Source organism: Esox lucius, chromosome 1 (genome assembly GCF_011004845.1).
Source record: "Esox lucius isolate fEsoLuc1 chromosome 1, fEsoLuc1.pri, whole genome shotgun sequence".
NCBI classification, from domain to species: Eukaryota; Metazoa; Chordata; class Actinopteri; order Esociformes; family Esocidae; genus Esox; species Esox lucius.
This window is the reverse complement of record NC_047569.1, coordinates 4,486,866-4,512,765: the sequence shown is the minus strand read 5'-3', so window position 1 is coordinate 4,512,765 and position 25,900 is coordinate 4,486,866. Positions and strand designations below refer to the sequence as shown.

At 41.3% G+C, this 25,900-nt stretch overlaps 1 protein-coding gene across 7 annotated transcripts; it reads left to right on the top strand.

Moving 5' to 3' along the window:
• The first annotated feature begins 519 nt into the window (after positions 1-519).
• Positions 520-22,687, top strand: LOC105012931 (aldehyde dehydrogenase, dimeric NADP-preferring-like). 7 transcript variants are annotated; one of them, XM_020049150.2, is made up of 11 exons: positions 520-654; positions 11,558-11,719; positions 11,860-11,988; positions 12,189-12,291; positions 12,433-12,518; positions 17,179-17,387; positions 18,101-18,218; positions 18,835-18,994; positions 19,339-19,505; positions 19,702-19,801; positions 20,464-21,448. In XM_020049150.2, the coding sequence occupies exons 2-11, from the start codon at positions 11,564-11,566 to the stop codon at positions 20,775-20,777; spliced, it is 1,542 nt and encodes a 513-aa protein (XP_019904709.2). In that variant the 5' UTR covers positions 520-654; positions 11,558-11,563; the 3' UTR covers positions 20,778-21,448. The 7 variants fall into 7 exon arrangements, with proteins under 7 accessions (XP_019904709.2, XP_019904704.2, XP_010873627.2 ...); XM_020049145.2 differs by having other exon boundaries at positions 11,541-11,719; XM_010875325.3 differs by having other exon boundaries at positions 524-654; positions 11,541-11,719; positions 18,835-18,976.
• The last annotated feature ends 3,213 nt before the right edge of the window (positions 22,688-25,900 follow it).

Sequence of the window (25,900 nt, the reverse complement as noted above, 5' to 3'; positions counted from 1 at the left end):
AGGGAATCTACCTTTCAATGTTTCACAATCAAGCTATAGTATAAGTAATATCCAGCATGGTTTCTGATGTTTCAAAAGTGTTGTATCATTTAACATATTAATTAAACAAATTTTTGTGGACTGATGTATATATCTGGATAGATTTACCAAGCACCCAGTTGCCCCAGTTCTTCCAGTCATCAGGATTTATTTAGGTTATTATTATATATTTTGAATTTGAAATTAGCTTTGCACCCATTATGAAACATGACAGAAACGTTATTTACTGGTTTAACATGTAGAAACAGATGGTCATCCTACGGATAACCATTACCAATTTGTAGTCAACAATGCATTGATTTGTGGAACTGCAAGAACGTCTAATTTGGATTGGATTGTCTGCGGCAAAGTTTTGTTGATAAGAAAGTATACTAAGAAGGTCAGCTGACATTTAAGCAATACCCTTTTCACTCTTTTACCACGATCCCTAAATGTGGAAGGGGGCTTGAATCTCGAATAGGAACCCGTTTTCACCTCAGTATTATAACGTAGTGATTAAGTCTGCGGGTTAATGATACCACCGTTGACAAACGAGTTTTGTCCAGTCCAGCGACGTACCTCCTACGGTCACGTCAGTGAGGCAGGAACAGAACGGGAGCCTACGAATCAACATCGGTAAGCATGTTTTCTATTACACCGCGAGTGCACAAGATAGTGATAGTTTTTAATAAGCATCTTTAAACAATCAGAGGTGATTTTTGTAAATTATGAACTGTAGGTTGTTGCAGTCTTCTGGTGGATTTTCTGTTATGAGCATTATTACAATTCGTGTGACCGCTGCATTCATGTGTGAATATGTATGGCAAATCTACATAATTGTTGAATTATAGGAAAATTACTTAGTTGTAAGGTAAAAGCATTGCTGTTACCCGGATTATTGGTTTTTGCAATATTGACAAGCTAAGAATGTAAACAAATGTTAAATATGTTTTATATTAAATGTACATATTTGTCTTGAGGGTATAGAATAAAAATATTGCAAAATCATTTTAGTTGAATAATGAATAAGTATTTAATTAATCATATATTCACTGTTATTGTTGACCACACAATACTATCAAGCTTTGCTAGGGCGTGATTCAAATTCTTTAATAACTATAATAAATGCAATATTCATGTACATGGGTTCAATGCAACACCACACAGGGTCAGCAGAGAACTAACTATTGTTGACAAAGATTTTCTTATATACATTCTGACAGTGGTAGTTCCTGCTCACTGCAGGCCTATCAGAATGGGGGTGAAACGCGGTTTAGACTTGTTCAGCCTATCGCTGGCGCACAGGCTGGTCCCCATGCCTCTAGGCGCGTTCCATCTGTCCGGCGTGTCCGACGAGTCTGTTTACTTGAAGATGATCTATTCTTACACCCCTGTGTCCGGCAACTGAAGTTTCTGTTGCTGTTATCTTAATTCAGGTCCGATCAGTTCCTCATACTCATGGTAAAATTAAAAAGAACATAACACCCTTGATATGTGCTCGACAGTCTAATTACCTTCTGCGCCCAAGCTTAACCACAGCCTGTCTTGTTATTTTCCACTACTTGCAATATAGCTTGTGCTTAAGCAGAAACTAAAGAAAGACACAAGTTATGGGTACAATAGTACACTCAATAGTAAAAGGTATACCAACACTTAATAGTAAAAAGTAAATTCCCACAATCCCCATTTTTACTTTTGGACCCTTTTTGGCCAGATTCTAACCGGACCCTTTTTGGCCAGACTCTAACCGAACCCTTTTTGGCCGGACTCTAACCGGACCCTTTTTGGCCGGACTCTAACCGGACCCTTTTTGGCCGGACTCTAACCGGACCCTTTTTGGCCGGACTCTAACCGGACCCTTTTTGGCCGGATTCTAACCGGCAGTGGTGGGGGACTCGAGTCACATGACTTGACTCGAGTCTGACTCGAGTCACAATTTTCAGGACTTGCGACTTGCTTGATTAAAGTATGAAAATGACTTTGACTTGAGAACAAGTTACTTGAGACTTGATTTGAAGTGGAAGACTCAACAATGACTTGAACTTATAATAAACAAACAGCAATACAAATCTTTTTTATATATATTGTGACGTCAGCACCACTAATCAGAGTATGTGCCTTTAACGCTGCACAATTCGGTGTCGAGCTCTACAAATAGTATCGTTTGGATACAAGGACTTTGAACTGGACCGTGTGAATAAAAAAAGATTTGCCAGATGCTAAATATGCAACACAAGAGTATCTGACACGACAACAACAACGTCAAATTTCATTCGTCATTTTAATAACCACAAGGAAAGGTAAGAAAGTAATCTCTTTATATTCAGTTTCACTAAGATCTATAACGATTAAGTTACTAATGTAATGAATTAATCTTTTCTGTTTGTCATAATTTGGCCTTGGTTGCATATTATGTTTTATTTTTTTTCTGAAATGTGACCATTATCATTACTGAATACGTCTGGTAAATAGATGTAAGGGAATTTGACTATAACAGTGGCATAGCCTGAATTTTATATTTGCAGCAATTATAAGTAAATATTGACGCATAATGTACATTGATTATTATGTTTACGCTAACATTAAATGCATACAATATTCTTTTTTGGGGGGGGGGGAGAGTGACGGAAACAGCATTAAAACGTTTTTGTGTTTAATTTTGGAGGGAAATGGACTCCCATAAAGTAGAATACATTTACAGCAACGACTATATTTGCAGCAATGTTCGGTAAATATTAACTTCATGAAATGAAACCGGAGATATAATTACTGAGTGAATTAACTATGTTCCTAAATACAACCCATAACTGTTAATGGGATTGATTTCAGTATGGCCAATGTACCCATTCGTCCTTCCTTAATCATAGACTAAACCATGTATCAGAAAACACACACACACAAAAAAATGAATAATACATACACAACTAACCCTAACCCATAATATATAAATGTTATATATATATATAGATGTATGTATGTATGTATGTATGTTTATGTGTGTATATACACACACACACACACACACACATTGTGATGGTAATTCCATGTATCGACATTCGGAGTAAGGAACACAGAGACAAAGTTCTCTTGGCACATTCTAACAGTTTTATTAACTATTAACACATATGAGAGACGCGTCAACCGCTTACACACACATAATCGTATGAGGAGTCTCTGACTCAAAACATCATTTCAACAGTATTTATTACATAGAAAACGGGGTGTGGTAAGATGCTGTCCTATGTCAATAAAACACCTTTGTTCTATCACACAAGTCAAATGCTATCTTACCCCACCTTGTCCTTCCTGCCATAATGTTTACTACTGTGTTTACCTAAGCTTAACACAAAGGACAGCTCTCCTTCCCGCCATAAGTAACTTCTTCAATTCTAAGAGTTCTTACAGCATCTGGACAGACAATAGATGCCCCCTATGCAAATAACAGCTCCCCCACATTCCTTTACCTATCTAAACAATGGGACTCGAGTCCTTTAATCAGTAAGAATGCATGAGGCTTCAGAAACTTCCCCAACAATCCATCCTCTTGATACCATGTCAAACCTTGGTATCAAACCTTAAACAGTTCACTCATTAGGATGTAGACTGCAACAAAACAGTACTCTTTAACAACATTACCCAGTCAATATTATTACCCTTAATGATTAGCGAACTGAACAAATCTGAAATGTCTGGATCCTCATTTACATTCTTCTAGATCATTACCTTCGTATAAACTCCAAGATCACACATTGTCATTATACAGAATTATAACATAGTACAGCAAAACCTTTATGTTAAAATCATCATAAACACCTATCACTGAGTTCATCCTTCAATTCATCACTGCTACAAAGTCCTCTCATGCCAATTGCTTGATTCACTGAAAAGTCCTCTCCATGGTTCCATTTAGATGTACTTCCAAAGTCATCACAAATGTTCTGCTTCTTCAAACGTCAGACAGTCAGTTATGAACCATTTCTTTGGCAGGTCGATGCAACAGAACGTAAAAGTCAGATGTATATTCCAAGGTGTTGTCCTTCATTCTAGCTGCTTTATCACCCAGGCCAGGAGAATCTGTGTGTTCTCCTTTGTGAATGCCAAGATGACCAGTTTTAGCTAAAGGCTCTATAGCTAAAGGCCATGTAGAAGTGACTGGTTACTAGTACCAGAAAATTCACTTTTCCCTCAGTGACTTCAATTCACTGTGTCTAACCTTTAAACACTGAAGCCCTCCTGTAGCGTGTGACGTCGACCCCAGGTTCCTCTCTCAGCTACCTGGACAGCAGATGAGATGTTACCTGGTATGGACACAATCAGCGTAGTATGATGTTGTGCAGTAGATCTTTCCGCCCCCGTAAACGTTGTCCAGCTTTCCTCGCCTCCATCCTCTCGGTCGGAGGGTGCCTTCTCCATCACATTGCAGAACCATCAGGACTCGAGTCAGTCCAGCTCACAGGAAACCAGCATCATGTAGACGTGCAGCACCTAGACGTGCAGCGAGCCAGAGTAGACTCCTCTCTCAGCTGTAGGATAGTCTGTCTGTGTGTCTGTGAGATCCATCTCACCTCAGCCACTTCACAGTTGTCCTTTTAAGCCAAGCTCAGTCTCTCTCTGGGCTCCAACAAGTCCTCTATTGCCGAATCGCTTTCAAGTGTCCTGTATCTGAAGTGTGAATTGTCCTTGAGAAGATTAATTGCAACTGCACGGTACAACATCACAAATATGTCCACTACATTAGCTTGTTGCATCTCGCTGATACATTAGAACCACACACTATCAAACACTCAAACCCTATATCTCTCTACTTCTTTTGTCCAAATAGATTAGAACAGTTGTAAACAGTAACATTATTGTTAAAACATTAACATTTCTGGTGCTTCTGTTCTGCTAGTGTAGCAAAATAACAATTCCACTCTTTTCTGTAGTTGGTTTAACAACCAACACAAAGAACAGAAGAACACAATTTCACATTTCTCATTACTGTTCCAATAACTCATCAGTTAAGATAGTTTGCTTACATTGAAGTACCACTCTCTAAGAGTAGTTCATGAACAATTCTCAGTTCACCTATTTAATTTACATCTGATTGTGTTGTATCAGAACTACAATCAAATTCACCATTGTTTCACATAAATGATCAAATACCTTATTGCAAATCAAAACATTTCACACCATATTGAAGGTCAGCTAACATAACTGTTATTTAGCCTAATTTCTCTACAAGATGAACTCAGTGTAAATGTCTCCAAGTCTCTTCTTACGATCCTAGCACATCAAAGACACAAATCCTGTCATAAATCATGACCCCCCCCTTTTTTGTCTTATCACCTCAGGGCTCTCCCTGAAGTGGGGTATGGTTTACTAACCTAAGGATAACAGACCCTGGTCTTGAAGAATGGTCACCTTATCAATAAGGGACACTGTTGTTATCTTGAGAAACAACCCAGGCCAGACAATAGTGAAACAAACTTTTTTTCTTCTCATCATTCACCTCAGAGAAACCTCTGTTAACCATTAACTTTCCAATGATTGCCTACTAGGACAGAAATTAAAATAGAATACCCAATTTGGATAATGTCTGTTTCTCTTCTAAAGAGTCCAAACAAGTTAAAAGCCATCTCAAACTAGTTTTTATGTGTCAGTGAGTGGGGTGCTCCAGTGGGTCTGTACCTCTCAGAATTACTTTCTCAGTATCAATTAAAACATGGCAAAATGTAGTATAAAAAAAACATATAAGAAATTACAAAATGTGCTCCCTGCACGTTTTTACCCACTTATTCCATAATGCACGAGATTAAAAGGATTACTTCTAATCAAAAATCAAACAAACTGAACAATCCCATCAAATTAGTTATTTCTTAGCTAAACCAAGTCAAAATGGTAAGATGTATTCCACTCAACCATAACCATGTTAGATTTTGATCAATTAAAACATACTTTTCAAAAACCCAATAGGCTATTGAGAGGAAAATGCATTTAGCTTTCACTTAATGGTTGACCATCCCAAACCTGAATATGCTTGTGTTGGTAAAATTACCATAGATGAGAACAGTCTGAACACTGGAATTTAACCCTCAGTAATAGTCTACCTTGATATCATTTTAAGGGTGGCAGAAGCCATCCCAGTGGACCTGCCCACCCTTCCTGAAGCTCTGAGCTCCACACATTTATGGTGGGCCATTAACAAGGCCACATGTTTGTTTATGGTCCTGAGACTATACTATCAATTCAGCCTACATTGTTTGTTAACTGAAGATTCAGATGTGGTGTCCAACCCATCCTATAGTTACGCATGTCATAAAAATAAATGTGCTTATCATTATCTACACAACATGTCAATAGAAAACAGACATATGACTTCACTAAAATCAAGGAACAATCAGTAACCCAAAGGAAAACTCAATGTAGACCTTAAACACTGGTACGTCAGTTCACTAGGCTAGAATTTTAAACGCCAGTAACGAGCAGGAAGCGTAGGTCTGAAATAACAAGTCCTATTACCCCAGGTATCATTGTAAATACAAACGAAGTGAAAGTACATTAATTAACCAAATCCAATTGAACATATAAAATAGGACATCTAATTTTAACAGATTATTCATTCAGGGAAAATATTCTTTTTGCCTTTCCAATAGATGAGTTTTTAAAATGGTGACCCAAAAGTCTGTTTTTTTATTGAAGCCAAGGGGGTTGTGATTACCAGGATACAGGATACATAGAGAAATCCGGCCGAAATCCCCACAGTCTACTTAGGGTTAATCAGTAAGAATGCGTCAGGCTTCAGAAACTTCCCCAACAACATATGCATGTACATACATAAAGTCCAGAGCACCTGCTGTCATTTTCCTGCATCTCCAGGTCTCTTGGCCTATTTTCTATGTCGGAGGTACATCTTTTTGCCCCAAATCATCAATGACAGCCACTTCTGACCAGACTTCTCCAGACAATACATGGGTGTACCAGGGTTCAACTGTTTTCTGCATTTCTGACCTGATGGCACTGCTAAACATCTTCTGAAAACAAGGTGATGCTGTTTGTGGCATAATGTGTCTTTCATCTGCTGCAGCAAGTCTTTCTTCGGATGATCACTATGGTCCTCAACATTCTCAGTTTATTTGTGCTTCTTTAAAAGAGCTTGGACAGCACATCTGAAAACGTCTGTCTGCCTTTTTTGTAGTGCTCAGTATAACTTTTGACAGTTAAGGGTCTTATCCAATGTTGTTAGCTGAGTTTGGCTGTTCCTCATCCAGTTGTACTAGTGTTTTGTTAATGTTCATATTACTGTATATTGTGTTTATATTGACAAATCATAATTTGATCCTTTTGAACTATCAGTGTTTGGAACTATTGGCAGCTCCACGACACGTGTTACTTCCGCATTCCAAAGTTCCTATGGCGGTCTATGGGAGTGTCGCAACTCTCTTTTTCAACGGCTCTGTTCGCACCGAGCGCACGTCAGAAACAGAGGACAATGTGTGTGTGTGTTCATCTCTTTAGTACTGTGACTTGACTTGAAACTTATAAGGACTCGACTTGACTTGCTTAGGGTGAACCCTTGACTTGACTTGACTTGCTTGATTTATCTGAACTGTGACTTGAGACTTGACTCGAGACTTGATGGTTAAGACTTGAGACTTGCTTGGACTTGACCATGTGTGACTTGTCCCCATCTCTGCTAACCGGACCCTTTTTGGCCGGACTCTAACCGGACCCTTGGTACTTTACCAGACTAACCGGACGCACACCAACCGAACTTTTTAAAATGATATAACCTAGGTCCCAGGCTTTCTTTTTTCCCCGTGAGTCATTCAAACTTGGTACTTAGTACGCCGACTAGTACCCAGTGTACTTCATTCATTCAATTAACTCCCAGTTAATTCTCATTCATTCTCGCCTTTGGACACAGACTTAAACCGCTCAGACTTTAACCTCTATCGGACTCAAAGGCCACAAACAAACTTGGCCGGACTCGAACCGGACCTAGTACACTGCATACATTTGTTATATCATTTACGATCGATCGTTTTTAAGATTGCATTTATTATATTGTAATACTTCAAAATATGTTAAAAATACAGTTTTGAAAATGTTTCACTTACATCAAACAGGTGTCTCACAAAGTTAATTTGGATAATGCCAATATGCAGACTTTAGTATTATAACAATAGATGTCTGCTTACCTTTTTGTTAGACCGGTCTAGGATTTGTGAGGCTTACTGTCTGACGACAGCGATGGTCAATCTCTCTGAAAATTTTCCAAAGAGGTCCTTCGACCAGATCATGTCGGGGTCACCAATTGTTAGGGCGTGATTCAAATCTGGCGTTGAAGGATAAAATATAACCTAGAGACAAATGCTATTTTACGAAGTCTTTAATAAGTATAATAAATGCAATTTTCATGTACATGGGTTCAATGCAACTCCACACAGGGTCAGCAGAGAACTATCTATTGTTGACAAAGATTTTCTTATATACATTCTGACAGTGGTAGTTCCTGCTCACTGCAGGCCTATCAGAATGGGGCGGAACGCGGTTTAGTCTTGTTCAGCCTGTAATTACACTGGTCCAATTAAATAAGGCCACGCATCATACAGATGTCTTTTGATTATTTATTTTCACATTTTCTTCATAAGACACCGTGAAAACTACAAAAAGAAAACACACAAAATACAATCAGTCAAAATAGAGTCAAATATACTTCTTTCAGTCATTTTGCAGTCTCTTAAGCACATTTCTTAACTAGACGTTCCCCACAATGTTAGCATCACAACAGTACAGAAAGTGCATTTAATGCAAAGAAATTACAACAAATATGATAAGGCTGAAATACAAAAGCACAATTACCATGTCCGCCTCTTGGACCGTGCAAAATATTTGTTTTGAGGCCGTAAATGTTTTCTCTGCAGCCACGTTGGCTCTCTCAGTATTCCTTTTACCCGCAATGCAGCAGGTGTGGCCTTCGCTAAACTCTTGTAATTTCACCTTTGACCTCAACATAACATTTTTTAATTTGTAATAAAGAACGACAACATTTAAACAAAAAATATTTATAAGGTAAAATATTTTAGTAAAATTTTAAGATCAAACACCCCTTTTTAAACGTATTACATTGTTTTCATGTTTTTAATTACTATATGAATTTAAACACTAATGAAATGATCAAAATATAGACTAAACATGAAATCTCAGAAACACTGTCCCTGAGACAGTTGTCTGTTTACTTGAAGATTATCTATTCTTACACCCCTGTGTCTGGCAACTGAAGTTTCTGTTGAATCTTAATTCAGGTCCGATCAGTTCCTCATACTCATGGTAAAATTAAAAAGAACGTAACCCCCTTGATATGTGCTCGACAGTCTAATACAACTCCACTTGTGGCAAAGCTCCGGGGATTGACAAGATCCGTCCCGAAATGTTGAAAGCTTTGGGTGTGGAGGGGATGTCTTGGATGACACGCCTCTTCAACATTGCGTGGGAGTCGGGGAAAGTGCCTAAGGAGTGGCGGACCGGGGTGGTGGTTCCCCTGTTCAAAAAGGGGGACCAGAGGGTGTGTGCCAATTAAAGGGGTATCACACTTCTCAGCCTCCCTGGGAAAGTCTACTCAAAGGTATTGGAAAGGAGGGTTCGGCAGATAGTCGAACCTCAGATTGAAGAGGAAAAATGCGGATTCCGTCCTGGTCGCGGAACAACCAACCAGCTCTTTACTCTTGCAAGGATCCTGGAGGGGGCCCGGGAATATGCCCATCCTGTCTACATGTGTTTTGTGGATCTGGAGAAGGCGTATGACCGGGAGATCCCCTGGAGATACTGTGGGAGGTGCTGCGGGAGTATGGGGTGAAGAGGTCCCTTCTGAGGGCTATCCAATCCCTGTATGTCCAAAGTGAGAGCTGTGTTCAGGTTCTCGGTAGTAAATCGGACTTGTTCCAGGTGGGGGTTGGCCTCCGCCAGGGCTGCGCTTTGTCACCAATTCTGTTTGTAACTTTTATGGACAGGATATCGAGGCGTAGTCGGGGTGGGGAGGGGTTGCAGTTCGGTGGGCTGGGGATCTCATCGCTGCTTTTTGCGGATGATGTGGTCCTGATGGCATCAACGGTCTGTGACCTTCAGCACTCACTGGACCGGTTCCCTGCCGAGTGTGAAGCAGTTGTATGAGGATTAACACCTCTAAATCTGAGGCCATGGTTCTCAGCAGGAAACCGATGGAGTGCCTCCTCCGGGTGGGGAATGAGGCGTTACCCCAAGTAAAGGAGTTCAAGTATCTCGGGATCTTGTTCGCGAGTGAGGGGACAATGGAACAGGAGATTGGCCAGAGAATCGGAGCGGCGGGGGCGGTAATGCATTTGCTTTACCGCACCATTGTGACTAAAAGAGAGCTGAGCCGGAAAGCAAAGCTCTCGATATACCGGTCAATTTTCGTTCCTGCCCTCATCTATGGTCACGAAGGCTGGGTCATGACCGAAAGAACAAGATCGCGAGTACAAGTGGCTGAAATGGGTTTTCTCAGAAGGGTGGCTGGCTTCTCCTTTAGGGATAGGGTGAGAAGCTCAGCAATCTGTGAGGAACTCGGAGTAGAGCCGCTGCTCCTTTGCATCGAAAGGAGCCAGTTGAGATGGTTCGGGCATCTGGTAAGGATGCCCCCAGGACGTCTCCCTAGGGAGGTGTTCCAGGCACGTCCAGCTGGGAGGAGACCTCGGGGTAGGCCCAGGACTAGGTGGAGAGATTATATTTCGACACTGGCCTGGGAATGCCTCGGGATCCCCCAGTCAGAGCTGGCAAATGTGGCTCGGGAAAGGGAAGTTTGGGGTCCCCTGCTGGAGCTGCTGCCCCCGCGACCCGATACCGGATTAGCGGATGAAGATGAAATGAGTCTAATACCATCTGTGCCCAAGCTTAAACCACAGCCTGTCTGTTATTTTCCACTGCTTGCAATGTAGTTTCTGCTTAAGCACAAGCTAAAGTAAGACACATGTTATGGATACAATAGTACACTCAATAGTAGAAGGTATACCAACACTTAATAGTAAAAAGTAAATTCCCACACTTTTTTTTTGGGCGTTATATTTACATTTTCAAAATCTATTCCGTTCACATCGCATGGTGCTTGCAGTGCCAGCATTGTGGGTTCATTTCCCAAGGTGGGGTTCATTTCAATCACTGCTGTAAGCCTGTCTGTAAAGAAGTCTTAGAAATACAAATAGAAATATCTAAGAATAAGATATTTATGTATATTTGAGCTCCTCTGTTTCACCACAGGTGAGTTTTAGTATATGGCATGCCTTTGTATCATACTTGAGTTCTAGGGACATGCATGTCTGTTTACACAGGGGTGTGTGTGTGTGTGGCACAACGTGGGATTTTTTTACCTGTCTCCTGCCCATGTATAAGGCTGCTTTAGGGGTGTAGAACATTTTTTAAACAACAAATTGACCTACTTCAGTTCAATGATTGGAATAAAATGTCAACTTTTCTGGAAGCTTTATGTGTTTCCTTCGCAGTGATGATTGATGTATGAGCTTTTAAAGGTGCATGCTGGTGACAGGTTGCCATGGAGAAGCAGGCGGTGCAACGTGCCAAGGAGGCCTTCGTTACTGGGAGGTCGCGACCCTTGGAGTTTCGAGTTCAGCAGCTGAAATCTCTCCTGAGAATGATCACAGACAGACAGGGCGAGATTGCCACCGCACTCAAACAGGACATTAACAGGGTAAATGCTTTCAACCAGACCCATCAGTATTGGGATCGATTCAAAAGAGTGCCATGCTCCCAGGTCCAAATTAGCACACTACACAGGGAATAGGGTGCCATTTAATTCCCACTCAATGTACCTCCGTTTGCTTTCCACAGAGCCAGTTTGACACGTCGCTGTTTGAGCTGATAGGTTTGGAGAATGAGATCAACCTGGCTGTGTCAAAGCTGGCCCAGTGGGCTGCCCCCCGGCCTGTTGAGAGAAGTCTCCTCACCATTTCAGACGAGGTAATTCAGTTATGACACAGCAGCGGAGGGCACTGTATATTTTTAAATCCCCATAGCATCTTTAACCACACTCTTAGAGGAAAGGTTCTATATGGAACTAAACATGGGAAGCATCAAGTAAGCCCTTTTTTACGTGTATGTGTAAGCCATTTTTCCACTGACAGAATCAATTGATATGGATGAATTTAATATAACTGCAGGTATACATCCAACCGGAACCTTTGGGAGTGGTGCTCATCATTGGAGCCTGGAACTACCCCTGGGCTCTCACTCTACAGCCCCTAGTTGGGGCCATCGCAGCAGGCAAGCTTCCAGATTTTCTCTCCCCTTTTCTAATTCCTCTGTGATTGTGTGATATTCAGCTATATCCCTGCACACGCAAACACACTTCATTTTTTGTGAAGTCATCCATTCACAGATGCTTTCCATTCGCTCTCCCTGCAGGCAACGCAGCTGTTATAAAGCCGTCTGAGCTGAGCGAATACTCTGCTAGTCTTCTCAAATCTCTACTCCCACGATATCTGGACCAGGTCTTTATTCTTTTCATTGTATTTCTTTTTTGTGTTAGAATATTATATATAAGAGCTATCCCTGCTGAACTTTCTTGAAGGTTGTTGTAACTTTTGACCAATAGTTTAAAATCAATCGTCAAACTTATTTTATTGTGTTACTGACAAAAATAAATCCATAGCGTCAAAGAGAAAAATGTAATCTACAAATTGTACAAAATTAACAGAAAACATTTAATTGCATGACTATTCAACTCAGGTCAATATTTGGTAGAGGCACATTTGGAAGCAGTTACAGCCATTACAGCTGGTAGTCTTTTTAGTTAAGTCTCTACCAGCCTGGCACATCTGGACACTGGCCAACTTCTGCCTCTTCATTGTGTTTTAAGGGGAACTTTGGTCCACAGCAATTCTCAACTCTTTCCACATATTCTGAGTTAAATTCAAGTCCAGCCTTTGATGCAACACAAGGACGTTCACAGGCCAGTCCCAAACCCACTCTAGCTTTGTCTTGGATATGTGTTTTGGGACGTTGCCTTGCTGAAAGATGAATCTTAAATGAGCAAGCTTATAAAAAAAGATATATTTTTGTCTCATGAGACCATATAATGTTCTTCCCCTTGTTCTCAGAGACTGACAAACTCTAGCCGAGATATAATGTGAGTTGTTTTGTTTTTGCCTCTATCCCATGAAGGCCCCATTTGTGAAGCACCTGGGCTATTGTTGAAATACGTTTAGCTGTGAAAGACTTTAATTTCTTTAGATTTGCCATTGGCCTCATGGTAAAAAATTAAATCTACAAATTGTTCAAAATGTACAGAAAACATTTAATTGCATGAATATTTCACTTCTTAAGTAAGTATTGCCACTCTCCCATGAAGGCCACATTTGTGATGCATCTGGGTTATTGTTGAAGTATGCAGACTGTCTCCCAGCTCAGCTGTGGAAGGGTGGGGCTTTTGGTGGCCTCCCTGACTAATGGCCTTCTTGTAAGTAAAGATGGGTTCACCACTCTGTGAAAGACTGCGTGGGCAAATAGTGCAGAAATTTAAGAATGCTGCTGCGATCTCTGGGCCCGAACTCATTTTAGATGGACTGAGGACAAGTGGAAAACAGTCCTGTGGTCTGGAAGAATAAAAATGTGAAATTATTTTGGGTAATCATGGACGCCACGTAATCCGGGCTGAAAAGGAAAGGGACCATCTGGTTTGTTTTCAATGCGCACAGTTCAAATGCCAAGTTCTGTGATGGTATGGGGGCGTGTTAGTGCACATGGCATGGGTTACTTGCACATCTGTGAAGGCACCATTAATGCTGATCAATATATTGATTCAATTGAGTTGATTCCAGGTGTGGCATTTGCATTTGGAAGCTGTTGCTCTAAACCCACAACATAGGGTCAAAGGAGTTCTCAATGCAAGTAAAACAGGCCATCCTTATACTGCATAATATCCATCAGAGAGATAGCAGGAACATTAGGAGTGGCCAAATCAACAGTTTGGTACATTCTGAGAAATAAAGAATGCACTGGTGAACTCTGCAACGCAAAGGCCTGGACGTCCATGCAAGACAACAGTGGTGGATGATCATAGGATCCTTTCCATGGTAAAGATAAACCCCTTCACAACATCCAACCAAGTGAAGAACACTCTCCAAGAGGTAGTCATCATTATCCAAGTCTACCATGAAGAGAAGACTACATGAGAGCAAAAACAGAGTGTACACTACAAGGTGCAAACCATTCATAAGCCTCAAGAATAGAAAGGCCACATTAGACTTAGCCAAAAAACACCTAAAAAAGCCATCCCAGTTCTGGAACAGCATTCATTGGACAGATGAAACTAAGATCAACCTGTACCAGAATAATGAGAATAAAAAAGTATGGAGAAGGCTTGGAAAGGCTCATGATCCGAAGCATACCACATCATCTGTAAAACATGGTGGAGGCAGTGGGATGGCATGGCCATGCATGGCTTCCAATGGCACTGGATCACTAGTGTTTATTGATGATGTGACCGAAGACAGAAGCAGCCGGATGTATTCTCAAGTGTATAGGGATATATTGTCTGCTCAGACTCAGCCAAATTCATCAAAGTTGATTGGACGGCGCTTCACTTTACAAATGGACAATGAACAAAAACATACTGCGAAAACAACCCAGGATTTTTTGAAGGCAAATATGTGGAATATTTTGCAATGGCCATCATCTGTTCTCAACCCAGTCGAGCATGCGTTTCACTGAAGACAAAACTTAAGGCCCACTTAAAAAAGACCCACACACAAACAACTGAAGACAGCTGCAGGAAAGGCATGGCAAAGCAGGAAAGGAGGAAACTCAGCGTTTGGTGATGTCCATGTGTTCCAGACTTCAAGCAGTCATTGCCTGCAAAGGATTTTGGACAAAGTATTAATAATGAACATTGTATTTATGATTGTGTTAATTTGTCCAGTTACATTTGAGCCCCTGAAATAAGGGGACTGTGTATAAAAATGGTTGCAATTCCTAAATGTTTCATATGATATTTTGGTTAATCCCCTCGAATTAAAGCCAAATACCTACACTTTAATTGCATCTCGGTTGTTTCATTTCAAGTACATTGGGGTGGAGTACAGAGCCAAAATTATTAAAATTGTGTCAGTGTCCAACAATAGGTATGTCTTTGTATTGTTTTCAATTTAATATAGGGGCTAAATAATTTGCACATCATTGCATTCTGTTTTTATTTCCATTTTATGCAACCTTTTTGGGAACAGGGTTGTATATTCATAAAAGTGGAATGTTCCTGACAGGCCAAGTCAGTCACCTGACCTGAATTCAATTGAACTTGCATTTTGCTCGCTGAAGGAAAGACTTACTGGCAAACGTGATCTGTTGGATCTGTACCGCAGCCATTTTCACTTCCTCTTTGTTCCATTTTATATAGAGTCCACCCATTATGGAAAACTGAGTGGGATGTAACAAGTTACAGGCAAATCAGCAAGAAGACAAAACTGAACGCTTGGGTGTTTGTCAGAATTGAACAGTAACAGTTAGGGGCTCCCTGGCAGTTGGGGGGCCCCTAGTGGTCAGGGACTCTAAGCGACCGCTTATCAGATCAAATCAGAAAGAGTTTTATTGCCAAGAAAGTTTCACAATAAACTAGGAATTTGTTCTGGTCCGTTGGTGCAGCAATTTAACAAAAGGAATAAAACCAAATAATAAGAATAGTGGACTGAGCATAAAAACAGTAGACTGAGCTTTAATAAATTACCAAAAAATATATAGTAAAAAATATGTAAGGTGCAAGAATTGTCCAGTTTAGGGGTTGTGTGTGTATTTGGGGAGGGGTCATAGATTTGTCCAGTTGAGGTTGTGTGTGTATGTGGGGACTGGGGAGGGGTTATAGATTTTCCATTTGAGGTTCTGTGTATATGTGGGGAGGAGGGCTCTGCTCTCTGCAGAACAGATGATGCACTGCAGCCTGGCCTGGTCTTTGGCAGTGGCTGTAGCGTACCAGATGGTGATGGAGGTCAGGATGGACTCTATGATGGCACTGTAGAAATGCATCATCATAGTCTTTGGCAAGGTGAACTTTTTCAGCTGCCGCAGGAAGTACATCCTCTGCTTTCTTTGTAAGCAAGGTGATGTTCAGCTCCTACTTGAGGTGCTGGGCGATGGTGGTGCCCAGAAAGGGAAAGGACTCCAGAGAGTTGACTAGGGAGCCATCCAGGGCGATGGGGGAAGGGCAGCTGGGCTTCTCCTGAAGTCCACTATCATCTGCACTCTCTTTAGGGCGTTGAGCTCCAAGTGGATCTGACTGCACCAGGACACCGGATGGTCAATCTCCCACCTGTAGGTGGACTCGTCTCCATCAGAAATAATTCAGAGAATTATGGTGTTGAATTATGGTGTTAAATGCGGAACTGAAGTCCACCAACAGGATTCTGGTTCAGGATTCTGTTCCAGGGGAGTCCAGATGATGGAGGATGAAGAGCCATTTCCACTGCGTCATCCACAGACACATTGCTTATGCCTAGAACTGGCCCTGAATAGCAACCTGGTGTATCCCACCACTAAATACCACATCTGGCTTTGACACAATGACAGCACTTCCTCATTAAGGACTGCCTCTGTTTCAGTTATCATCTATTTGGTTCATCCAGCAAGCTTGTAGATTGGCGGAGTCCCAAAAAGCCCCCCATTGCCTACCTTTTACAAGGGCCACTGTATTCAAGACATTATGTTAGCAAGCATCTAATAAACATAAGTTCATTTTGAGAGCAACTTGATGTTAGATTGTTCCTCACCCTAAAAGTACTCTTTGGTTTTCTTTAAACTGTCACTATTAACTTTATCTGAAGTTTAACCATCTTTAAATAAGGACAAATGGAACTGACTGTGGCAATCTAATAAATCATAATGTTGCGTTTTATTTTAATACTGTTGATGTCCATCTGTTGATGCTCTATTGGTAGTCATAATATCAACAAAGTTCTCTATCTGCTGAAGAAACTGCTGGCTAAGTTTAGAGATAGGGTTTTGTTTAGAATAAGGGAAAGGGGTTAGGGTAAGTTTAGGGTAAGGGTTAGTAGATAGTGAGTTGTAATGTTACTAACAGTCCATAAGTAATTGTTCTATAAAATAAAGTGTTACCAAAATGAGGCATTTGAAGGGAACTGCCATCCTTTATTCCCTTTTCAGGAGCTGTACCCTGTAGTCTGTGGAGGCGTCTCGGAGACCCAGGAGTTGCTGCGTCAGCGGTTCGACCACGTCTTCTACACGGGGAACAGCACCGTGGGTAGACTGGTGATGGAGGCCGCCGCCCGGCACCTCACCCCCGTCACGCTGGAGCTTGGTGGGAAGAGCCCCTGTTACATCGACAAGAACGTCGACCTCAGAGTCGCCTGTCGGTAAGTAACCCCACTCCAGTTCATCTTTCTTTTTGAAACTGTCCTCTCCTGTTGTGACAACCCATAACGCCTGATTGTTGAACCTCTCACTACAAATTCCTGAAATCCCCCAAAATTGGGAATCTGCAACTGTAATTCCACTTCAGAACTGACCATGCTTCTATAGAGAACTAGTAATCCTATGGGTCTGGTTTGACCTGGCCAAAGCCTTTCACTCTGTCAGTAATTTAATTCTAATCAAAAGACTCAACAACCTCTGATTCTCAGAGAATTGCCTAGCCTGGTTAGAAAATTACTTCTATGTCACTGGCAGCTGGCGACTTGGATGGAAATGAAAATAAAAAATGGGAAAGAGCATGAGTTGTGTAAATGGATCCTAGCTAAGCAACATTTTGTGAGTTTCCGTTACTGTCCAGGATTTTCTTTAAATCCCTCTAGGAAGATTTACCAAAGAATTTAGGAGTAAGCAGTGGAATACTGAATCCTTCAACCTGGATTTCAAGAAAGTTACAGAATTTGCTAATCATCCACTGATACAATGACACAGGAATACATACATGCTTAGTGTTTTGCCTAAGGCTCCACAGTGGAAGGTTCATATTTTGATTTTGTGCTGATCTCTGTGATTGTTTGGTTTTGTGTCCACCTCAGACATGTAGTTTCAATGTAGTTCACTTTGTTCAGGTGTACATTACACTGATGTGTTTTCCCAGGCGCATCACATGGGGGAAGTTTGTGAACTGTGGTCAGACTTGCATCGCCCCAGACTACATCCTGTGTGAGCCGAGCATCCAGAACAGACTGGTGGAGGGCATCCGGCAGACCCTTCTGGTCTGTTCATTTTCATCTCTCTCTACCCTTTTTCTTATTCAACCCTCTATCTATCTCTATTCACCTTTTCTATCCATCCAATCTCAATACAGTTCCTTATCAATACATCTATCTCTGTATCTTTTTTATAACTTTTTTCATCTCTTTATCTCTATTTCAATCCCTATCCATTCCTCTTATCAATATCCCTTTCAATAGAGACCCTCTGACTTTCTTTACCTTACGCTTCTCAATTCAATGTAATACATGCTTAATAAGCATAAATTGTGGTTGTCACCGCAATATAAATGAAATATTGTTTTCCCTTTATCTAGACTGTTCATTCCTTTCTTGTTGCTCTCTCTTTTTATATATATCTTGTAGTCCCTCTTTCTTTACCTATATCTCTTCAGCTATTATGCTAGCTCTATCTATGGATTATCAGATGACTTATGGATCTTGCATTGCTGCATATCAAATAAGATTTAGGTAAAATCTACTTTTTGATCCAGTTAGTTTAGAAAGAAAAGGGAAATTGAGAATTTCTTATAGTGCATACATTTAAACTCAGCCCTGATTAGTCAAATACCAACCCGGTACCACCAGCTACGAGTTAATAGATTTTCTGTAATCCCAGGAGTTTTACGGACCCGACCCAAAATCTTCGCCTGACTATGGCCGCATCATCAACCAGCGCCATTTCAACCGTGTGATGGCTCTACTGGAAGGATACACTGCTGCAGTAGGCGGGCAGAGTGATGCGTCACAGCGCTACATTGGTACTCAGACAAATTCAGGTCACAGATATTTTGTGCTACATTTTCAGACCTTGAAAATGGTCTGAAAATTTCACACTCTGATTGTATTAGTATTTGAACTCGAGTTGCACCATTCCGGGTTCTTTCTCAAAGTTCCTTGGTTTTACTGACATCCCAGTTGGAGAATTCTCATATGGAGAATATACATTCCTGGAAATCAAGTATGAATTCTCCTACTAGGAATTCTCTAATTGGAAATCCTTCAACTGTGATTTCTGCTAAATCTTCACATCGAGATGGTTCCCGCGATGTTGGAATCATGAATCGTCTAAATGGGACATCTGTAATGCTTTTGAACTATGCTTGGTCTCTCAACACCCCAGCTCCCACAGTGGTTAAGGACGTGCCTCCTCACGCCAGGCTCATGCAGGAGGAGATCTTCGGCCCTGTGTTGCCCATTGTGACCGTCAGCGACGTCGATGACGCCATTCACTTCATCAATGAGAGAGAGAAGCCTCTGGCTCTCTATGTCTTCTCCTCCAACAAGAAGGTGATGTCCGGAAGGGGAGCTAGAGAGCATATTTCGGGGATGCGTTCCAAATGGCAACCTTTTCTGTTTTTAGTGCACTGTAACACAAAGAATAATAGTAAAGCACAGTACACTGTACACTGTACAGGGAATAGGGTTACATTTTGGCTGACAGCCACTCCATCTGGCACTTTTCCTCCCAATGTTTGTTAATAAGGTAATAAAGCGAATGCTGGCCGAGACCACCAGTGGAGGGGTGACCGTCAATGATGTTATGATGCAATACACTCTCAGCTCGTTGCCCTTTGGAGGTGTAGGTAAGACAATAGTCCCAACACATTTCTTCAAATTCATTTTAAAAAATGTTCATTATTATTATGAAATTCTGCTTGGTGGAATCAAAGTTTGCTGCTTTTTCCCTTCCAAATTCTGGGAGGCTAGAAACTTGGGTTTACCTAGAATTACCTGAGAATTTTTGGGAAATTTTGCATCCCTGATGAAGACTGTGTTTGGGGATACTAGTATCTGTATTTGGGGAATATAGTATCTATATTTTTGGTATAGTATCTAGCCAGCACGCTCTTCAGAGAACACAGGTGGATATCAGGTGTTTTGTTAGTATTTATTTTTTCAATATTGGTGAAGTGATGAAAACTGTACTTATAATAGTTTGCTGCTGTAGTCATCGTTCCAACTAATGCTGGCTTCATGACCTCCCCAGGCCAATCCTAATGTGGTACAGCCTTTGGTAGTGATGCAGCCTCATCCAGCATTTGGTCACTAGCTAGCCCAGGCATCATTCCCCATAAATAACATACTAACTTTACTTACACATCGGAGATCAGTTGGAATGGAAATCAACAAACCTTGGACCTCTTTGGCATGCCATGTTTGCGTCTGACATCTAAACCGTAACAGTCACGACCACCCAATCCCTCCCCCATTGACCCTTATCCTGTGGCCTCCGACCCCCCCACAGGTCAGAGTGGAACAGGCATGTATCATGGGAAGCACACGTTTGACCTGTTCAGCCATCTGAGGGCGTGTCTGGTCAAGTCCCTGGGCATGGAGGATGTCAACATGGCACGGTACCCACCCCAGAACCGTCAGAAAGCCCGCAGGGTCAGGCTGGTCTTGAGAACCCCGCTGGTTGACCTCTCCAGGAGAACCTACGTCTGGGCCGTCTCAGCCACCTTTGTTGCTTTTGGCCTCTTTGTGACCCTGACCGCAATCCTTCTTATCGCTGGGGGTCTGAACTGCACCTGCTGGCGACTCTGGCAGATTTGGCGCTAGCCAGTCCGTGCCTGTATTTACTGCCAAACATTTCTCGATCAACAGGTTCTCCTGGGTTTACAATAATGTTTGTGTGCCTTTTATATGACTACATGTCTGTAATAGCAACTAAACCCCTCAAGTCTGGTAGTGCAGTCACAGGCATTGTCAATGTTTGGCCTGGCAACTACTGACCTTCTCTAAAGCTGAAGAGCCACCGACTTTGACGTTGATGGAGTGCTGTATATTTGTTGCTAGTCGGTGGTCGTCTAATCTTCCATTCTAATCTATGGTTCCGTTTTAACCCAACAGCCGATCAGGCATTTTTTCAGCTTTGTTTATTTAAAGCTAGTTAAGAAGCGGCACGTTCGATCTAGATGAAACCATATGGTTGTTTTCATTCGCCTTTATTTGTCATGGTAATGATGGTCCAAAACACACAAAAAGCAACTCTCAGTATCCAATGTAGAGTCAGCGTCCTTGACTTTGGACTTGGGTTGCAAAATTCCTGAAATACTGATTGGAGGATGTGGGGATTATTCGAGGAACGTTGTGGTGTCTAACGTCTCTAACACTTCATGACCTCCCACCCCCCACAGGTCAGAGTGGAATGGGAAGGTATCATGGGAAGCACACCTTTGACCAGCTCAGCCACTTGAGGGCGTGTCTGGTCAAGTCTCTGGGCATGGAGGGGGTCAACATGGCGCGGTACCCACCCCAGGACCCTCAGAAAGCCCGCAGGGTCAGGTTGGCCATGAGAACCCCGCTGGTTGACTTCTCTAGGGGCACCTACGTATGGGCGGTCTCAGCCACCGTTGTGGCTGTGGGACTCCTGGTTGCCCTGACTGTGATTCTACTACTAGCAGCTGGTATAAGCTGCACCTGTTGGTGATTGATGGACTGACACTGGCGTTAAGTTGGCAAAATTCCTGTAACTTTCCCCAAATTTTTACAGTTAAAAAGGTTACCAAAAGTAGAGAAAGAAACCGTCAGTTGTGTGATTAACATATACATGTTTTTGTCTTTGATTAAACCGCAGCAGTCTGCAATGTCATTATTTCCTTTTGTACCTCATAACCCCTGTCTGGATTGTACACAATTATGATTATTGATTTTGATCTTTACTGTTGCAGTGTTAACAGACTTTTGTATCTCCCACTGCAGTCACATGCACTCCTGTTTCGACCTGAATCACATCATAATTCCATATCTAGTCCACTACATTTGAATAGGGCCCATGGTGTCTAGTCAAAAGAAGTGCTCTATGTGGATTAGAAGGCCGTTTAGACAATTCATGCCAAAATAAATGACACCTCTTCCCTGAAGAGTTCTCCATGAGGTGAGTTAATGAAAACATCTTCATTTTCAGATTTAGGGCTTAAAATGTTACTTAATATTACAGAATTATATGCTTTTCATCATCATCAAAATACATTTGCATGTAACAAAGGTCTTGCCCTACCTGTTTTTCTGGCGGTTTGAAATGTGTGCCAACTATTGTATTAAAGTCTCAGACTTGTGTAATACCCTTCAGTTCATTACCAAATGTTTGTGTATTGTAGATTGTCATGTTTTAATTTTACCCAGAATTTTACCCAAAGTTTATAACAGTGGCTTTGTAAGACACTCTGTTCAGGTTGTCGAAGACAGTTTTCTTACATTATAAACACCAGATGGTAGCAGAGAGCTGGTCTGATTTAATTCCAAATTACTTCCTGACATTCTTGGGTTATTTGTGGCCAAAACGGCACACTATTCCTTTTTTTGTGAACTACTTTTGACTGGGACTTGGTGTCATTTGGGATGCACAGTTGCTTTTGTCAGACATCTAGTAGCCTAGGGGTTAATACTGGCAGCCATTACAAAGTGTTCACTCATTTCATCAATATAAAAAAGTATGGTGTTGCCAATAAATAAAACCTTTAGTGGTCTAGTCTTGTCTGTTTCAGTTTAGTTATTCCTTAAAGATGCTCATTCCTATTACCATATTGGAGGTTGGAGAACTTGGGGCTCTGACATTCTGGGAGGTACCTTTAGATCACACCACGGGTCCTAGCTCTTTCTGAAATGCAAATAAAATGTTTTTTTCTTCTGAATAATGGATATGAAAAATGTGTATAAAAGGATTCAGTTATATTAGAATAAATAGCTGTCTTTGTGTTCTTTGACAAATCTGTCGTTGACAGTTTTAGTAGACGTCAAAATCTACAGTGCAGTCGGGTATTTGGACATTACATGAGGTTTGTTGTTTTGGTTCTGTACTCAGGCAATTACAGCCCTTTATACACATCATTTCATAGATAGGTTTGTGTACCACTTCCTCTTTTTCTCGACACTTTTCTTTTGCCATCACTCTAGTGCAGGTTAGTATTTGTCTCATCTGTCCACAACTTTTTTGCCGAACTCCGGAGGCTCTTTTTGGTAATATTTAGGCCATCCACTTTGCCATTAACTAGTGTTTTTGCACCTTCAGCCTCTGTAATTTGGCTAGTAAGTCTTCTGCAAATGATAGCGGCTGACACATCCATGCCTACCTCCTGGAGAGTGTTCTTTATCTGTCAAACAGTCATTTTCTCTACATTTCAGAGAGCATTCATTCTGAGGTCATCCACTGTAGATGTCTTCTTGTTCTAAATGTGCTCTTATATCTAAATGAATCATCCAATATGGATGAAAGTATCCTCAAATAAAAGCTGACGTCAGCAGTGCTTGACTTGGGCTGGAATGGTCCAGAACGGCATTCCCATCCTTCACTTATTTTATCCCAAGTCAAGTGCTGGTTGACAGTCTGTAGAGTCTGGAGTACAGAGCCAAAATAACACATACTTCTAGACTGCACTGTAGCTTTGATAAGGCCTCCTCTGTGTCCTTCTACCCTGTTCCCTGGGCAGGGCACTTCTTTTCACCAAGGTCTAAAGGCAACTGGTGGGTTTCTGAGATGCACAGTGTGAAGGGAGCTTCTGAGGGCTCCACCCAGCCAACAATGCTGATTTAAAAGAACTTCAAGTTTACTTTCTCTTGTGAGAGTTTGATCCAGTTTGTCGTCTAAGCTAAATACATCCCCTGCCAAGGAGATGTTCTGTTCTGTTGGCCTCCAGCTGCTTCAGAGCATATTGCTGGCAGTGACACACACAGACACACAGACACGCACACTCATGGCCCCCACAAAGCACCTAATACTCTGTAAGGGAGAATAACTTGTACAGCGCCGTTAGCTGGAGGGCACGGCATGTGTGGTACGTTTCTCATGTTGCTGTTTCATTTCAGTGTTGTCTTTTTTTGGACTACTTGTGAATAATTCAGCATCTGCTCTTTGTGTTGTTCTTCATTGAAAAACAAAATACAAAACAAAAAGGAGAAATGTCACAGCAAGTCTTACCTTATCAATGAGAGACACAAAATTCTGTTCAAATGGCCATGTTGATTAAATCTCATACATCATGATATGTTTGGCTAAGTAATGTAGAATGTCTAAAACATTATGCACTGATTGTAGCTATAAGTATGAAAATGATTGGTTGTTTCAAAATCTTCCTATCACATCTCCCTATTTGTACGTTTTATAATGCTTTTATTGTGTACCAGATAATATGGGTTGAAATGTTTTTATCAAATATATAAAATAATTCCAGGTGAAAAGCCAACGGCATAGCATTTTGAGGAGGAAAAACATTACTATATCAGTCAAATGATTGCTAAACTGATGAATGCAATCATGGCCACACAGTGACAAAATGCTATCAGTTTAAAGGTTTTGATTGAATGCATTGATTCATTCAATATGACATGATAAAGCAGCCATTGTGTTCTATTGAAGAGGAATAAGGTTCATGGTGTCAGTGCAGTTTGTGTGCGTGCGTGCGTGCGTGCGCATGTGTGGCCTGTGTGTATATGAGAAGGGTGGTGGGTGGGTGCATTCCAGCTCACTCACACGGCACCCTTGAGGCCCTTGGATGTTAGCCAAACATGTGAATGGGTCTGGGTCACAGAAACCTTCACCCTGCAGCGAGGCGACATTCTGAAGATGAATTGATATTACGTGGCAAAAGTGTAGTTTGAGGTGAGGTACACATATAGTCATGTGAAAAAATATTGATTTATATAGAATGTTCCAGGTAAAATATGTCCCGTGGTGTTTTTCCGCTACATGTCAGCGACTATTGCCAGATTGTATGCATTAGAGATGTCAGAAGGCCAAACCATGTTTTATCACTAAATACTATTTTAGAAATGTTTGTGAACAAGCTTTTTTACAAGACCTCTAACAAAAGCATTTTGACTGCATTTCAGCCATTCCAGAGGCCAAACCAACACCACAGTATTTCAGTTACAGTTGTGCTCAATTCTTTGCATACCCATGGAGAATTAATAATATATCAACCATTTGTAAAGAACACATGAGTGAGCAGGCAAAATACATGTCTTTTATTTCTTAGGGGATTCTCATTCAACTGTAGGTCATAACAGATTGACACAATCATAAAACAAAACATGGCAACAAAGAAAAAAATGAACTGACCTCTGTTCAAAAACCTTAGTTCTTAATACTGTGTATTACCCCCTTCAGCATCAATGACAGCGTGCAGTCTTTTGTAATAGTTGTCTATGAGGCCCCGAATTCTTGCAGGTGGTATAGCTGCTCATTCGTCTTGGCAAAATGCCTCCAGGTCATGCGAAGTCTTTGGTGATCTTGCATGAACCGCATGTTTGAGATCTTCCCAGAGTGGCTCAATGATATTAAAGTATGGTTGTGACCATAAAGCTCTATTTTGGTCTTGTCACTCCAAATTACAGTGTGCCAGAAGCACAGAACCATAACACAGTCTATTTTCCTCCAATAAGAAAGGTTTATCCTACATGATACGCTTGTATGGTATGTTCCAACCTCTCCTATGGTCCATGGGTCAATCGATAGAATCTATAACAGTAAAATGGACAGTTCCTAGCAGGAGGTGTGGACAGGGTGTGTGGGGCCTATCAGTAATGGCCACCACATCTTATCTATTATCCGTTGTTCAGCATTAGTAAGCATATATTCGTTGTGTTAAGTTTCTCATGCCCATTTCCTCTCATTGGCCATATTGTAACAAGGCTTTTTTGTGGCATTGGCGCAGTCAAGGCTTCTTTCTGGCAGCTCAACGATG